At 24.7% G+C, this 19,686-nt stretch overlaps 1 protein-coding gene across 1 annotated transcript in view; it reads left to right on the top strand.

The window, feature by feature from the left end:
* LOC112600941 (two pore potassium channel protein sup-9-like) overlaps positions 1-19,686 on the top strand; it is a 68,812-nt gene that overhangs the window by 32,570 nt on the left and 16,556 nt on the right. Inside the window, exons 3-5 of the mRNA XM_025348299.1 lie at positions 2,102-2,257; positions 5,153-5,471; positions 11,613-11,799. Of these exons, the coding sequence (XP_025204084.1) occupies positions 2,102-2,257; positions 5,153-5,471; positions 11,613-11,799 (662 nt within the window). The remainder of the gene's footprint in view (positions 1-2,101; positions 2,258-5,152; positions 5,472-11,612; positions 11,800-19,686) is intronic.

The following is a 19,686-nucleotide window of genomic DNA, read 5'->3' as shown; positions in this document are numbered from 1 at the left end:
TTTTATTTTCACTTTTCAATCAACGAAAATATTTTGTTTAAAAAACCAAAAGGTATTGTTGTTAATCTAACGACCAATTTTTTTTTTCATTTATACACAATATACACAACATAAAACGTATTATTATGTATGCAGACTTGATCCCCTCTACCGTTCTCAGAACCATGGCATTTTACGAAAAATAAAATATTATCTCATCTTCGTATAATTTTAAATTGAAAGGCGTAAAAAAAACTTTTCAAGAAACCCGATAATATTCTTTATATAACAAATGTATAAGTATAATATATATACATTATACAAGTTTATGAAGTATATGAATAATAATAATACATTTAAAAGGTTCCTTATTATTTTTTTTTTTTAATTTTATTATTATTACAATCAACTTGATATAATTTTCTTCGTAGTCCTTTTCAAAGAATTTACTGTCAGTGGATGGAATATTAAAATATAACGTGAAACATTTATGGAATCATTTGTTACAAAAAATCTGCAAACAAAATTAAAAACACCTTATAGATTTAATTTCTCATAGTTTCAAATTCTATCACATTATTATTTATTTTTCTCTGTATGAAAATATATTTCCAAAATGATAAAATATGCTTATATATTTCTTAAATTGTATACATACATACATACATACATATATATATATATATATATATATATATATTAATAGTAGAATTATTTTTACGATCACGTAAGCAATAAATTTTGGCTTACTTATAGGGATTTTTCTTAAAGCACCAAGCATAATTTATATACATTCATGTTAAATCTTTGGTGGTGTGCCAACAATGTAAATCTAAACAACTCCTGCGGTCCATTGGTTGATAAAAAAAAAAATATATATATAACATTATCATTAATTTCAATTAAAACACCTGAAACAGAATTTATATTTTCCGTATACTTCAATTAGTATTGGTAATACGCGAACAACATGTGAACGTAATGGAATTCATAAAGTGTGATAAATAATGTATTACTAGTTACTACAGACAACATAAAAATGTATGTATGTATAATAAAATAATATTAAAGTATAATAACCAACTTATATTTTTGAAACAAAAAATTAAAAAATAAGATATTAAAAAGGAGTTGCTTTAATAATTTTTATCAGTTGGTAAATCATTTTTTTTTGAACATAAATATACTATAATTTATGTGATGTGCAATTCATTAAACATTTTTGGCTGATGGCTGTTGTTAATATAAAAAATCGAACACAATAATTATGAGTCGGAAACATTATATTATTCAATGTTAAAATAGATCCTGTAATGCGAAGATCATTAGAGACATGTCCAACGTGAAGAAGATAATAACTGTGGTTCATTTTTAATGTTATAAAAGTATTTAAAAAGACATTTAATATGAATAATTTCATCACAATAATGATTTTTTAAGCGCAAAGTTCAGATTCCGGTTACATTGTACACACGTTAGCTGTTCAGGAGATATGATATAAAAACATTCATAAAAAATAACACATTTTTTCTCATTCTTGTCAACGATCTATACACAAATGCGTAGATGTAGCGATAACTGGGTCAAGCAGTCATGAAAAAAACTATATGGCAGAGTCGAGTACCTAAGTACCTTTATATATAATATGTATTTGGATGTCTGTATATGTGCTAATAATAATATAGTTACCTACTGTGCATAGTGTTTGTTCGGTCTGGTTGGTTTTATAATATATTTGACTACCTACAGTAAGTCAGGAAAATATTTAAACACCAAGTCTCCCGTTATAGCTAGTATTGTATGCATACAACAAAATTAATACGAGTAAATCCCATGATTAAAAAATATAAAGGGATTAACGTGGAAAATATTATTAATACATGCGCCTTTAATAATTACGACAGTATACGTATTTAACATTAAAGGTTTTAAACTAAACATTTCGATAACACAATTGTATGTATCCATATTATAATGTAATGGTGTAGAACTCGGTGATAAACTAACCGTAGTCTGAAAACGATTAATATTACCTTTTACGTAGCAAAGCTCGTTTTAATAAATTCATTTTTTTCAGATTTGGAATTTCTAAATTTTAAGATCACTGTTTCTTTTTTTTCAGCCATAGAAGGGATAATTCTCAAAAAGTACAACATATCCACAGACGACTATCGGCTGATCGAGACAATTGTACTGAAGTCAGAACCGCACAAGGCCGGACAACAGTGGAAGTTTGCTGGAGCATTTTACTTTGCTACTACGGTACTCACGACTATTGGTACGTATACGCAATATAATAGATAAACCTAGGCATTATAATAATATTTACCCATACTCTTATATGTATATATCAATATTCGTATCATTTAGTTACCTATAGATTAAGACTTTGTATACATAATCCAATACAATCTATACCGTAGACAAAGAATAGCATTACGTCTAAAAGGATTATTAAGGATTAAAACACTTTGCACCTTTTTAAGTATACCGCAGACGAAGTGCACTTCGATTTCTCTCGAACGTTTTAAAAATGCTTCACATTGTGCCCCGATTTTCGCCCTCAGATTAATTTTTAAAACAGAAACAACATGCTATTGTAACAATACAAAACATTTTCAGAGAAAAACTTTTAGAGTTTCTTTTTATTATTATTTTTTTTTTTTTTTTTTGTGTTGATACTTTTGAACTTTGTTTAACAATAATAATAATTTGAGTTTAAATCCAGAGATTTATAATTTTGGAACTATTTAACTTGTAATCATTGAACAGTTTGTATTAAAGTTATGAAATACATTTTATTATATTGTAGATATAATTGAAACATAACAATTAAACAATTATTCAAATTTAAATTGAACAAAATATTTTTATTTTTTTATTTAACTCTCAAATTTATTAATATATACATTTCATGAAATTATAGTACAACTATACTATGACTTAGCTTATTAATATTACTCAATTTTGCATTATTTTAGTAAATAATATTATCTCGAGAAATTCATAATATAATTTTTAGAAAAATTTGGACATTTTTTTTATATTTAAAGATATATCTCATTTTAAAAATAGACAAAATTGATTCAAATGCTACAAAACACCAAATCAGTTAAATTAGAAATAACAAATGATGATAGAATTTAGTTTTAATTTCTAATTAATGATAAAATGTATGTAAGACAATACTTGAATAGTATTATAATATATTTTATTTATTAATAATAAATTATATTTAGTTAATTGTGTGGATAAAATCTACTTCCCGTCGAATCGCATCGCTCTCTTGGTAGGTATGTGTTATTAACTTGTCGTTACCTAGGTACCTACTTGTTTTTCTATTTAAACCTTTTTTTAAGCCTAAGCAAGTTAATAAAATACAGGTTACAACTGTCAACTACTAAAATAAGTACTATTAACAATTATTATTTATAATACTACTTAAAAGCAATAATAAAACGGTATTGTTACACACAATAGCAATTTTAAATTTTTTTATGATATTATCCTACAATTTTAAGTCCATAAAAGTAATGATAGTTTACTCGATCAAAATTAGTGAATATTTATAGTTAATTGAACTCATAGCTAAGTGATTCCCAAAATTGTATCCTATGAAGGTACCAAGATGTGTAATTTATAACAATTTATTTTATTAAAAAAAAAAACTAGTTTAAGAACTAAAATAAAAATTCTAAATAATTTTCCTTATAATAATTACAATAACTATTAAAATTAAATAAATATAAATAAAAACATAAGTATTTTTAATTTTAAAATGTTACCAATTCAAAAAATACAATCAAATAAACTTTAAAAATAATACTGATCAATGATATAATAATAAATAGTCTCTTGAAAAAAATTGTAATTATTGTGGCCATATGAAGTTTTAAGTTAAGCACCAGAATGTTAAAGTATTATTACTTATTACTCTAAAATAAATATCTACAACATATTGTATTATTGTTATATTATTAAATATATTTCTGTAATAAAATGGATAATTATTTTTACTATGAAAATAATGCGGCTATTTATTTCAGATACTATAAAAAATTGTTTATATAATTTATTACAATTTCAAAAGAAAATTTTTTTTTTTATAAAATTAATTAAAAAGAAAATTAATTATGAAAAATGCGTAGGTTTGTTACGTTAATCTACCGAAAAATAATATTATGACGTTTTTAGCATAAACAGTTTTTTTTTTTTTTTTTTTAAATAGATCAAAATTAAATTAAAGCCATTTCATATTGATTGATTATAGCACACTTTTTGTTATTTTATACTAAAATAAAATGTACACATTATTAAACCCAATGACTGATTCTAAAATTCTACTAAAAATATAATATAGTCAATATCAATGTGTTTATATTGGCACTCTTCAAGTGTTAGTATTCTATAATTATATTCAAATTTTATTTCAAACTATCAAAAAATGAGTTATCATTAAGTACTTTAAATTTGTAATTTTATCTCGTTTATTGAAAAATTATTGATGGTTACTATAATTATATAAATAACTCCAGATTTGGTTATTATTATTATTTTATATGTATTACTTTTATACGAGCTTTAGAATTACGACGTCATCAGTGAAACTAACATAAAAAGTACTGAGTATTAAACTCGATCAAACTAATTCATTAGGAGACTGTCCGGGAAAACTCTAACTTTCATAATTAATAATACCACAATATATTATATATACACTGGATACAATTATTGGCGTCCTATCATCTACTTTAGGTTGAGTCAGGAAATTCGTAATCCATAAATTGTCTATATAAGAAAATACATGATGCCGCAGCATAAATTCTCTCCTCGGAAAGGTTCAAACACTATAACACCCCCCGTCTCACGTATTTTTTTTCAACACAAATATTTCATATGCCAGAGTGCCTCCTCTCCTATAATATACCATACTGACATATTGTACAAGGTTAAAAATTATAGTACTCATACTTTTTAGATTCCCCTGCCACACTATTTGTATTTGAACCCGAGAATGATGTGAGATTATTATTAGTAAATTATATGATATTGCATATCCGGAAGATCTGACAATAATTTTCCACTGAAATCTCATTAAAATTAAAATATTTCATAACACCTTCAAAGTACACTATGTATATTACTAATCACTCGTCTGCTTATGCACCTTCAGGTTACGGGCACTCGACACCGAACACAAAATCCGGCAAATTGTTCACCATGTTCTACGCAATGGTGGGCATACCGCTGGGCCTAGTCATGTTCCAGAGTATCGGCGAGCAGCTGAACAAATTCTCGTCCGTGGTGATCAGACAGGCGAAGCGGGCACTTGGTTGCAAACGTACGGAAGCCACGGAGATCAATCTCATATTCGTTGTGTCCTTTTTATCGAGTTTGACGATCGCGGGTGGTGCAACGGCGTTCTCCACGTACGAGGGTTGGACGTACTTTGACTCGGTCTACTATTGCTTCGTCACACTCACCACAATCGGGTAACTTAATATAATACCTACCTATAGATATTTATTTAATTTAACACGAAGAAAATAGATAATTTTATGAACAATAATAACAAAATTTAAAATATTGATAATGTACAAAGTATATACTTAGATGCACTAATATTAATATAATAATATAATAAAAATTAAAATAATTAATAATAAATATTCCATATAATATATATATAATATATATATATATATTTTTATTTTTTTTTACTTAACTAGTATTTTATGAAAATAAAAAGTCGATTTCATAACTTTTGGTGCATACAAATCAAAATTCTAACGACTAGTTTTTGAGTTATTAAATTATGTGTATTAAGAATAATGAATCAATGATAATTGATAATGAATTTTAAAGACAATTAGACTATGGTGATTTAAAAATTTAATTAACTAATATTAATCTATCAATATTTTTATGATTTGTAAAGTTAGTCCAAGTATATTAAATACTAGTTCTAATATCACATATTTTTATATTTTTGTAAAACCATTTTCAAGGACTACTTCCCTTAATATAAACACTTAAACAACTAAAAAACAACTCATTTGAATTTGTAATTAGATGCATAAAAATTTTCAAAAAAATTATCCACTAAACTATATTTATTTACAGTGAACGTCAAAAATTCTTTTTTGAAAAACAAAAGACTATATACCACAAAAGACTCTTCTGGATTGGGTTCAATCTCAAGAATTTTAAAATAAGATATTTTAGTATATTTTATTTAAAAATTTCAAAAACCGGAATTCAAATAAATTAATTATCAAAGGAAAATAGGGATGAGCTTGATTAGTGAATCACTCCGTTACCTTTACTAATAATAACCTTTAATACGTACTTAGTCCCTAGACAACGTTTTCACGTTGTCTATTGTAAATCTCCCTCATAGTGGTACAATTATTTACGACTAGCTTTGAACAAATAAATATTATCATCATTTCACTAATATTATAGTACATGATTTTATTATAATTGTTATTGTTTATTGTCCTATTGTGATTATCTAAGCCAGTTTAACTGCTTGTTACTGCATTATCCTAAAGTTGAAATAAGCGTCGTTTGCAAAACCAATTTATGTACTGAATCAACAAATAATATGAATTCTATTAATATAATGATACAAATAAATTTAATATACTGCTGACAAAGTAAAAATATTATGATTTTTTTTGATTTGTTATTAATTTTATTTATGATAACATAATAGAACTTAATAATTCAATCTGAACTTCGTAATAATCAGTTGATATGGCCACAATTTAAAACCACTCCTGTTTTTTTTAAATATTTACACTTAACACATGCAACTATAATATATCATCGTATTTTGTATAATTAAAATTAAAAACGAAAAATAAGGGTAATTATTAAATTATTGCTAATTTATTATTATTAAAATTTGCTTGTTGTGAAGTGTATTATGAAAATTAATTACATAATGTACACGATTACGACCATTATGATTATTTTGATTATTGAAAAGATAATAATTGTGTTAAATTATTTCACCAATTGTCCTAATAAACATTAAAACGGCTTGAACGATAAAATAAGGTTAAATACGTATATTATTGATCTATGTTTTATGAATTTGTTCACACTAAAATTTGTAACGCATACATTTATTGAGTATCAAACAAAATTTTAAGTTTCACCTAAATTTGCGATTATGTTATTTGGTTTTTGATTATAACTGAACAAAAGCTATTGGTATTACAATAAATAATATGTATTATTGTTATTTTAAATTCTAAGCGAAGCAATGAAAGTTTTTCATTTACAATGATAAAAATTTTATTAAAATTCCTAGTATTCTTCAAAATAACCAGGAAAGACAATTCAAAAAATTAAGGGAAATATGAATTTTTAAAATTAAGGTTTAATATTCTAATATTCTTAGTATTTTTAAAATTTTTTAAGCATTTTTAAAATTATTTACTGGATAGACATTAATTTTTTATGAGTGTTTGAAGTTCAATTTTTTATGATATAGCATATTTAAACGTTAAAAACTGTTTCTATTAAACAATTTATATATTTTATAAAAATTAAAAAACAAATAACAATACAATTTTCAAAATATTTTGACTATTTTTGAGATATTTATAATTTAATTTTTCAATTTTTTTTTTTTTTTTAGTTTTATTCAAAGAAATGTTAACAAAAAAATTTTTGCTGGATCAAAAAGCTTAAAAATGTAATACAAGATCCTACATTTTTATAGTAATATGAAAATACTAGCTGAATTACCTGGTTTCGCCCGTGTGTATTTTTGTCGATAAATTCCTCGGAACAATTCGTATCTACACGCCGCACCGGCCGGTATGGGTATAGGTTAAAGGTAGGTGGAAACCTGCAAGGCTGGCCGCCGTGCCGTACAATACTTATTAATAAATGAATAATAAAAATTATTCATTATTCCACTTAAACGCAAAATTTTTTAAAATCCTTTCTCATTGTTCGGTAAAAGTATTAAAAGAACACCATTCTAAATTTCAAGTTCGTTGGTTGAGTAGTTTTCGAGATTTAGCGATTTATAAGTGATGTATTTGGGTTTTATATGTATAGATTTAAAATTTATAAGCAAAATTTATTTTTTTAAGTATTTAAATTCAAAATTTATTAAAACCACGACAATTTACAAATTGTTTTTCTTTTTAATATTTTTATAATGCATTAGTTTGGTAGCTTGAAGATTTAACATATATAAACTTTCTCATAAGTAATTCATACCATAACCAAAAAATCTAAAATATATATAGACAAACATATTTTTTGTAAACATTTTTATTTAAAATTTAGTAAAATCATATATTTAAACTATGATTAACGATATATTTTTTATTTTTTTATACGTTATTTTAAAACATTATTTGTAGAGACAAAGAGATTTTACTTATATAATTATATTTTATAGGAACAATGAAATTTTTTAATAAAGTGTTTTATTAGAAATTATTTCAACCTACTGTACTACAAAATAATGTAAAATAAACTGCATTCAATTACAATTATGTCAAAAATTATATAATAAAATATACTTAGTGATATTATAAGCTTATTGGACACCTTCTTTTAGAATTATTTTTCGAGTACAATAATATATCATTAAATTCAAATTTAACACATTTATCACAGTGACCCATTCGTCATTAAATGTACAGCAAAGTGTATCTACTTGCCACTTGTCTACCTTTTTTTTTAGTTTGTCTTCCATTAACACTTTTTCGTACAAAATGCAATTTTAATTTAATATAGCCTTTTTTGACACAACATTGTATACTTTAAAAGAAGTTGAATTATCCCTTCTATAAATTAGATTTTGACATAGACGATTTTTTTCTTTAAAGTGGTCATTTTCACAGAAGTCTCTTAAAAGGATTTTTAAAAAAAAACACTGATTATCGATTTTAACATCTCAAAGACATTCATTAATATGTATTGTTATCATTTGAAAATATTGATAATTTATTGGAATCAATAAAACATGTATTGATTACTTAAACAGAAAATATATATTACATATAAAAAAAAATGTATATATTAGCTTCAAAAATCCGAGCATTTGATTAAGGTTATTCATATTATGATGTTATATTATGATATTCCAAAATATATTTATACCGATTTTATTAAATATTTTTTTTAAGTGATTAAGATACAACTATTGTTAGAGTACGTTATAATATAATTTGATTTTCATTATAATATATATTATCACTTATTATATTATTTTGTACTCTATATTCATAGACAGTAGTCTTACGAAACCCTGAATATTTGATTTATAAGTTATTATTTTAAAGAGTACCTAGGAATAATTTGTTGGCCGACGACGAGTCAACGGAATCTACTGAATAAGGGATTCCGTCGGACTCGGCGTACGTACAAGAGAACACACTAAGGAGGAAGTCTGGCAGCCATGTCACATACAGAGCTTTTTGAAATTCTCCGAGAATTTCTCAGAAAAGTCTTATATATAATAAATAATATTATAAATTTACCATTGATGCAATTAACTTTGGTTTATGAACTCGATGTTGGATACACGTTATACACGCCTCCTCAATAAAACCTCGCATCAAATGTTAGTAGTGTGTTTTGGTATTAAATTTAAAAACAATGTAATAAATCATCGCTTTAAAAATTGGCTTTATTGGGAAAATAATTTTGAATTAATTTTAATAACACAAGTTACAATCATAGTTTTATCAAAACTACGCTTACTTAAACTATTTCCATATTTTTCGAAAGATGTCGGTAGATTTTTTTTAACAAAAAAAATGTATTGATTAAATGTAAAAATTACCTTTTCAATCTACCATCTATACTCAATTTTCAATTAACAGAGGTGATACTTTAAAAACTTTTTGGACACTACTTTTAAATTAAAAAGTTTTCACAGCTAAAAAAAATTTAAAAACATATGTATGTATTTTATAAAAAATATTTCTTGTTCTACTCAGAATTTAAAGGTCGTTTTGTTCTCAAAATATTAATAATACAACAACATTATTCAAAAATAAAATTATGTCTAATAAATCATTAATAAAAAACTACTTCTTACTACTCGTATTTACATATTTTTTATTTATAATACTATGTAGACATTTTAATTATTTTACTGTATATTGCATTTGATTTATAAAGTTTTATGTTTTTCATCATTGATCACTATTATTCTTTTGAAACTATTTTGGAGATAAAAATATGTATTTATTCATATTTTCTGTGGTGGAAAAATAATAATGTTCTTTTGGTAGAAGAGAAAATCTAATATTATTATCTAGTCTGGTGGAAAAAGGATAAGGTTTATTTTGTCAAAAAAAGAGCGTTCTTCAATGTTTGTCACAAAATAAATAAAATAAACAATAGAATTTAGTATATAAAAAATATGCTCATTTTATCGTTTATTTTGTTTATAAACAATATGTAGTATAAAACATATACCTATGCATCGTATTGTTATTTACAAAAGGTCATAATAAATATAAAGCGTTAGTTATTGATTATTATTATTATTTCGAAAATATTTGTACAAACTAATTAACACTTTTCTAAAGTAGGTACCTATCTGACATTTAAAAAAAAACTTAGTGTTTATAATAATATTAAAAATTAAAACAATATCTTGTTTATTACATTTCCTTTTCAACAAAATCTGTTTTACTCGAATTTGTTGAATGTAGTCTAGTACCTATAGTTACTGTGTTACTTATAACTTTTAAAAAATAGTCTCTAAAGTATAATTATTACTTTAAACTATATTTATCTTAAAACCAAACACAAATGATTATTTACATTTTTTCATAAATTTAAATAGTTTTTTTTTTTTTTTTACAATTTGAAATACACTATCTATACAATATAGTACAATAAGTATATATGATATTATAATAATAACATGAATATCTTGAATTAAGAAATCACCCATTGGTGACACTTGGCTGGGAATTAACGCTGTCTAGAGTCTAGAACTTCTTTTTTTTTTTGTTTTTTTTTTAATTTATTATTATTTTTTTTTAATTTATAACAAGTCACGGCACCAGTTCCTTTTTAGACGACGCCGAGGGTTTCCCGGTATGATTTGAGTGTAGAGAATCTTTATCAATGGATTTTGGTGGGTTTGTAGGCGATTATGAAAGCGTTTGTAAAAATCTATTGCTTCTTTTGTCACAGTTTTCATTGTGAGGTCTTTATGTAAGGTATAATTGGACACAAAAGGTGGAGCATTTGTAATTTTTCTAAGAGCAATATTTTGGAACTGTTGGATTTTGTTGGTATTAGATACTTTAGGAGTACCCCACAACTGAAAATTTAAATAGTAAAGTATTTTTGACAATTTGTACATTTTTATTTTATTGATAATTATATTTTTTTTCCTAACTTTTAAACGAAAACTACTAGCCGATCCATCTTTTTTCAAAAGCAATACCAATGTTTTTATTGAATATTTTCTCGAGTTAAAAAGTGAAATTGATGACGATTCGCTAGCTAGCTTGGCATGCGCATCTATTTCTGTTATTAGTACTACTATGAGTTTATTATTTATTTCAATAATGCTGTTATATGTTAGTTATATCTAAATCTGTTATAATTTTGATTACGAAAATTGTTCACAGATTCGGCGACATGGTGGCCTTACAGAAGAACAACACGTTGAACGACAAACTCGAGTACGTGGCGTTTACGTTGATATTCATTCTGTTTGGTCTGGCAGTAGTGGCAGCGTCACTCGACCTATTGGTGCTTAGATTTGTCACTATGAACACCGAAGATGAGAGAAGAGATGAGGCTGAGGCGTTACAAGTAATATAAGAGAATAATTAATTTAATAACCATTAAAATAAGATATAAAAAAAAAAAATATCAAATGGCGGGTTTTGAGTGCAAAATAATAAATAAATCAATACATTTAATTAATTTTTTCCGCAAAAATGCATACACATAAGTTCGTGGCATATAATATGTATATGGAATCGTTTATAGCTTATAAACTGTAGTTAAATGGAGTCACAAGAAATTTCCTACATCATTTTGGTCAAATTTATTTTAGAGATACAAAAAACCTTCAAAATTGTATTAACGAAAACAAAAAGTAAACATAAGACAATTTGTGTTTGATATTAAAAAATATCTTTGGACCCATTTAGAAAAATACAAAATAGTCCGCACACTAAATTCGAGATTTATTTGATCTAACACTCAAAACCGTTGGATAGTTGGAATATAAGGTACCTACTACAGTCTGAGGTATAGAATGGATGATCACGACGACATGTGTAAAACGTTTGAAATTTGTGCCAAACAAATATAATATAATACAACATAGACGCATTGTGTCCTATTGCAGAGTATACATATATGTTTAAATATAATAAAATTATTTACATGCTGACAGATTTCCGTTTGTTTTTATCCGATTTTGTTGTTTATGCGTATGTTTGTATTCATTTCGAATACCTCGAGAATGGCAGGTAAAACAAATACTGTTGGAAAAAAAAACACAATGCAATAATAAAATCTGTATACTAGACATGTGGTACCTATAGCTATCATACACCTAGAAGGGGTGGAAATATCCGAGAAAAATCACAATACAGTGAGGCTTTCGTCAGATGGAAAGCGTTCAGGGCACCACTTTAGTGGTGCTAAAATTTAAAATGATCTGTGATACGTTATTGATTATATTATAATATAATTCCAAAATTTCAAAATTTATCTCTAATAATAATACAATAAAGAGGTATTAATTAACATTTTTTAAAAACTAATAATAATTGTTATTAAAATAATGGTAAACCTAATTATTATTCTTCATTTTTATGATTTATTTAATGATTAATAAAGAACGCATTTCTATGGATACAGAATTATAACAAATTTAAACAAGTTATATATATATATGCAAATATATTTTAGATTTTAAGTGGAGCAATGATAATTATGAATTCACGAGAAATTATTAATGAAAATGTTTATGGGTGATCTACTTGATCTACTTAAGTACTTTATTTAAGGTCTTTTGTATTTCTTTTTTAAATGTTGATTTTTAATTTAATTTAACTAAAAACGGTTTAAAATAAGGACCCTCTTGTGTATATACAATATAGCAAATAATATACGATAAGCATGTATACTATATACGAAAAAATAGTCAACGGAGAAAGTTTAATAACAGCATGCCTGTTGTTACTCCAGTTTCCACTTTCAATCATGATCCTGATCCTGTTATATATATATATAATATATATATATAGTTTATATAGTATACACTATTTGTAGTGATCAACATCGCAGAATATCACTTGTCGCGGCGCTCTCATACATAATATATATATATATATATATATATATATATATATATATATACTAAACCATACTGAAATTTTAATCTCAACTGTTTCATGCTGACTATGTCCTCGTTATTTTTACGTTTATTACACATATACATATAATTTATATAAATAAAATATCTGTTAACATGGATCTTAGAATACTTTTGATTATTATTTTTATATTTTTTCTAAAAAAATATTGTTTTAATTATAAAATATTATATACGCGAAACGGTCGACGCCCACTCGCCTTCCGTTTACTCTATTATACTCTACGATATTATACTATATGCCTATAGTATACAGTACAATATATGTATTCACATGGATTAATGGGTGTGGATGGGTGTGGGCTTGCGTATAATATTATTATAACAATATAATATTATATATGCACAAATTGTGTGTACAAACAATTTTATGAGACGAACCAGTGATAATATAGATTGCGTGTTACTCCGCAATCCATTTACTGTATTATTTTATTATTATCATTATTTTAAAATATTTCACTGTAGTACTGATGTGGTGTAAATATAAAACGAATTTTACGGTATCGTTAAAAATATACCTACTATGTATTTTATATGCAAAATTTTTAAGAAAATATTTAAAAGCAATTTTGTATGATATGTAACATTTCAACAATATATATTATTCCTATACAAATAGCGTTTTATACTGAATACAGGCAATTGTATTTTGATTGAAAATCAAAGTTTTTTTTTACACTGAAGTGACGCATTGTTATTATACTATGTAAGATGTATAATTTTAACTTTCAACAAACTTTTCAGTGTTATTTCATTAACTGTTCCTCAAAAGATTAAAATAATATAATTAACGAAGTTATGAGGTTTCGAACTGTTACCATTGATGACTTAAAAAAAAATAAATACAATGCTGTGACAGTAATAAAATATTAAATAAAAAAAAATTATCTTTAATTACACACACACAACTAAGTTAAATGCGATGCTAAATATTTTTGGAATACGCGATAATAATGGTAATTATATAAATAAAGACCAAAAGTATAATATATTATTTGAAACAATTTTATCGAACAATAATATTGTGTTAACAGTTTCATTTATGCTGGATTTCAATTTCAAATACATCGTTAGGTTGGTAATATTCAAAATTAACAAACGATTTTTAATAAAACTAAAGTAATCAAATAATATTTAATGTAATATAATGTAATATAATATAATATAATATAATATTAGTTATACCAAACCATTCCAGTACAATAATACATTTTACTGACACTAATAACGATTCAAGTTCGGCCGATATATAAATTTTAACATCTTTTGTCGTCGTTATCGTCATAATATTATGATATTCAACATATATTATATATATATATATATATATATATCAGTAAATACAAATATGATATATATAGTTAGCTATGTGCCTACATTATAATGGTATAAATAACGATTGAACACATAATTAATTATATTTCAACCATTAAACTAATTAAGAAATTTTAGTAGGCGTATTCTCGTTCAAAATAAATAAATTACGATAGGATATATATAGCGTATGCTAATCTGGTTTACGTCGATACTCTATATTATTATAATACAATAGCTACAGCTGTTAAACAATGTTAAATAATGTTATTTAACACGCGCCCGGGGATACCGGGTTTTATATTATTATTATATACCTTCAATATCGTACTAACCCAACCCATGCGTAGCAGTGAAAATTGACAATCCACCATGAAAAAATATTCATTATGGCGCGGATATATTATTGTTAAACGTAAAAATCTATGTGTGAACTGCCAGACGATTAAAAAAAATATATATACAACCGTGCAGTAAATCGAAAACAGTCCCCCATCGTTATTGCTATTATTATTATTATTATTGACGGGTGCAGATATCGAAATTCGACTTTTGGTGCGCGGGGGTGATCATAGGTCAAAACACCGCTGACATAATTCGAACAAAAGGTTTGATACAAATTACATTCAAACACGTATAATATATCATATATATATATATATACACTCAGTCATTCGGACATTTCTCATTTTAATTACAAAAAAAATATGTACCTATATATATTATCATACACATATATGTGCATAAAAAAGATAAAAAAAAAAAAGTAAAATGTTGGCCAGCGAACGATGAGCGTGACTCTATGAAAAGGGCTTCTCTGTACGACGTTTAATACGTACATGTGATATTATATTCATTTGATCGATTTTAGTGCCACGTGCGTAGTTTTTGATATTTTATTTATATCAACAGGATCGTCTCACCAAGAAAAACCTGTCGGTCAATTTCGTCATTTTAAATGCATGAATCTATATTTCTACTGATTTTAAAATACTTATTGAACATTCTATAATAAGCCATCTCACACGGTCTAAATATATTAAATTATCGTTATACTTACAACGCACTGGATTATTATATTATTATTTGCACTATTATAACCATAATTCTATATGATAAAACAGTATTATGATCGTTTATGGCAATAACCTACTGCTGGCACACGTCTCTAAAGGTATTCATTTCGGAAAATTTATTTACCGGTTTCTCGTCTAGGCAGGAGATGTTTTTCTCCAAACACGAGATACTGAATTTCTCCATGACATATTTTTCTCTATTATCAAGATAAAAGCTGATCATCTTATTAATTTAAATACCTATCATTTTAATATTTTGGCCAAGAATATTTGTATTTTATATATGTAAACATTAAAATTAAAAATCATTATGATATATATATATTTATTAAATATGATAACCGTACATACATTACTTATAATCTGCCATATAATTTTTAATTTATAAATTATAATCATATTAACTACATAAATTATTATTATATTTTGTTTTACAAATACTGAACAATTATTATGGACTGAAGAATTTATTCATATTATCAGATAATAATAACACTAAATTTAGATATTATGAATGAATGACTTTTTAAATTTCAATTCAATGATAAATAATTGTATATAATCAAAAACTATTTTTAACAAAGACAATCTAACCGACGTACCAAATAATTATTTTAATAATAATATTAAAATGTTGACAAATGTTTATATATTTTTTAGTATTTTCCAATAATTAAAAAAAAAAATACTGAGAATTTCCAATATTGATTTCCTAAAAATACCAATTAAGTCTAATTTACTATAAAAAACCTCTATAAAATTTAATGATTAGACGATTTTTTTTCTACTTGAAAAAATATTTTCACACATCCTTGTAAAACCGATAAATTCATCGCTACGCTGAGAGTTTGAAAATAACGTTCCTAAAATATAGTTCTATAATTCATATAATTTTTGTTTTTATTTTCTAATACTTAATTTATAATATTAATTATTTTATCATTAAATAATTAGATTATTTATCAATATATTTATATTTAATACATCATGATAATAAATTATGTTCAAGATAATATGATGTACAAAAGCAAATAATAAATATCCAATTATTTTAAGCAACAAATAAGTTAAAATTTGTCGTTTTGATATTATAATAGTATTTAAAATGCTCCTTATTATAAACAAAATATAAAGAAAATAACACTAACTCGAAATAAATTAATAAAATATTTATTTTAATTGTTTAAATAACATTTATAAGAGAACACTGAAAAATAAATATAGTAGATACTACCGTCTAATACTATTACAACACTGGTAAGTTTGGTTTATGTATACTATCAAAAACATACTATATGATTTATACCTAAAAACAAATATCTAAATCAAATTAATGTTGGTTAATGGTCTCAAAATGATAACAGTACTGCAGTACCGTAGTGTATAAACTATACAGTATACTGAATAGCTTAATAATCTAGACAACCTTTACATCATCTATAATATTTTGCATGATTATTTTCAACGACCCATCGAGAGATACAAAAACGTAGTCTCGACTGAATGCATTTATGAATACATTTATTTTTTTCTTCTGAAATAATATTTATTTTCATACTTTATAGCTGAATAAAACATTCTTCAGATCGTTTATAACACGAATAATATAACTAGTTTACGACTTATTCATTTTAATCTCGAGTATTATATATTTTATAACTGTGATATTTTTTTATTCCATATTTGTTCAAACATTGTGACTGTATATTATCATGCCTTACATAACCTAGCATTATATAGACTTTAAGTATACGACCCCAAAGATTAAACGTCTATAATGCAGACTCTATATTATTATACTATTTACTCGTATAATATCATGTGATATATCACAGATTTCAATATAAATATGCAAATGATAGGTATAAAAAGTGTAAACTGTTGAACACCTACCAGATGAATAATTAGTAAATATCGACTTACTATAAGTATGAAATTTTTACAATTTTTTTTTTTAGGATAAGTGAATTGTTAACGTTAAAATTCATTTTCTATTTTTTACACTTACCTCATTTTACCAACATGTATCTAACCAAATAGTTGAAAATGATCAATAAATTAAGCTATAGAAAATTGAAGATTACTTTGATTGTTTGTATTTTTTTTATATCTTCACTAACCAATGACCGTCATTCATAATCTATAATATTATCAGTTATAAAAAAAATATTCGATTTCAATTTCTTTGTTTGTTATTCCATTTTTAGTACTAACTAGATTTTTATTAATCTTAAGAGTTCTGTTAAATGGTATTGTGTAATGTGTTTAGTAAAATAAAACTCATTTGAAGCATTGAAGCTACAAACAAGTAATATTATATACCTATTGACTATAGATTACACTTCTTTTATACTCATATATTTACTTATACGATATTGTTATTTTTTATTTTTACAATTTTTGAACTGAGCGAAGAGTAGACTAACACTTATTTGGGCTAAAAGTAGTTTTTGAAATAATAAGTTACTATAACATATCGCGTGTACAACGACTACCTATCGATATCCGTTTTTCAAAAACCACATCACGGTCGGTACCACTGAAATAAGTTTTCTTCGAAATATTTTATTTCCTGAGTAATAAGTAATAACAATCTAGCACCACCAGACCAAACGGAGACGTGCCACTATATTATTATTACGACATTGTATCTTTTCTCCCCGTTTTCTAATCCTGAGCGTGCGGGTGTGTTCCGTTTAACGTGACACCCGTAAGATGATGATATTATTAAAATTAATATTATACACAAACACATACGTCTATGACATGTGCGTAGATTTATATATATATATATAATATATGTATAAACACATATATTTTTTCATGGTGATTCACTAAACAGGCGCATTTCCATTTTTCATTTAAAACTCACTTTATTCATGTTCTGATTTTTGGAATTTTTAAATATACTTAAAAACTAAATATTGAAATTCTTAAGATTTTTTGTACTCCACAAACAGTGTCTGATATAAAAACTTTTATTTTTTAATTGAGAATTATGATTTTCACAGTAAATAATTTAATGAATAATTTTTTCAAAAATTTTAAGTTTAATTTAAAAATTTTAAAAATTTGAACAAATAATTTATTTTCAGTTCCTTAAACAAATTACATTTTCTAAGTAATTGATATATTATAATAACCTAACTTAACCTAATTTTTTGACAAATGTAATAGATACTTAGAACTATTATTAAGTTACCATTACTTTATTGGTAATTGCCGATTACCTATGGTGTTTGTTGGTTCTGCAGGTATACGTTTCGGATAAAAAATATACGTTAAGATTTTTCAGTAGAAAACGCATAACCAATTGTTTAAAAAAATTTCTATAATTATTTATAAGATACTATAATGTTAAGTTTTAACTGTTATTATTTTATAGCTGCTATGCTTAAATTATCCTAGGTTGAAATTATCAATACATTAAGTGGATTGAACAAATTAAGCAATGATTTTAATTGTAATAATATATTACTATAAACTATTTGCTATATAATATAATAAAAATTATAATATTTTTAATTTGAATGCTCTTATGTTATAATTATATACTCTATTTTATGTTTTAATCGTACACTCTAACTCTATCGATTATCACAACCAATAACTTAAAAGAGTAAGATAACTTTATTTAACAATGAAGTTACTGAATGAGTTCTATTCAAATATGTTAATTTGAAACAATATAAATCTTTTAAAATTGAATTAGATTTAAACTTTATAACACATGGTTTATGGTAATAAGAAATTAAGTTACTAAAATTGTTAAACCCTGTGGCATTTCATTTATTTTCAATCCAAATTTAACGAAGTTAGACAGACTCTCACTTAAAAATTTTAGTATTATAAAGTTACATAAAAAATTTTAAAATGTGGTTATAGCCAAGAACATCATTAAATTTTTTTATAATT

Source organism: Melanaphis sacchari, unplaced genomic scaffold (assembly GCF_002803265.2).
Source record: "Melanaphis sacchari strain LSU unplaced genomic scaffold, SCAv2.0 Contig73_pilon_pilon, whole genome shotgun sequence".
NCBI lineage: Eukaryota > Metazoa > Arthropoda > Insecta > Hemiptera > Aphididae > Melanaphis > Melanaphis sacchari.
Note: the sequence above shows the minus strand (reverse complement) of the source record. Positions and strands in the feature narration are given on the sequence as shown.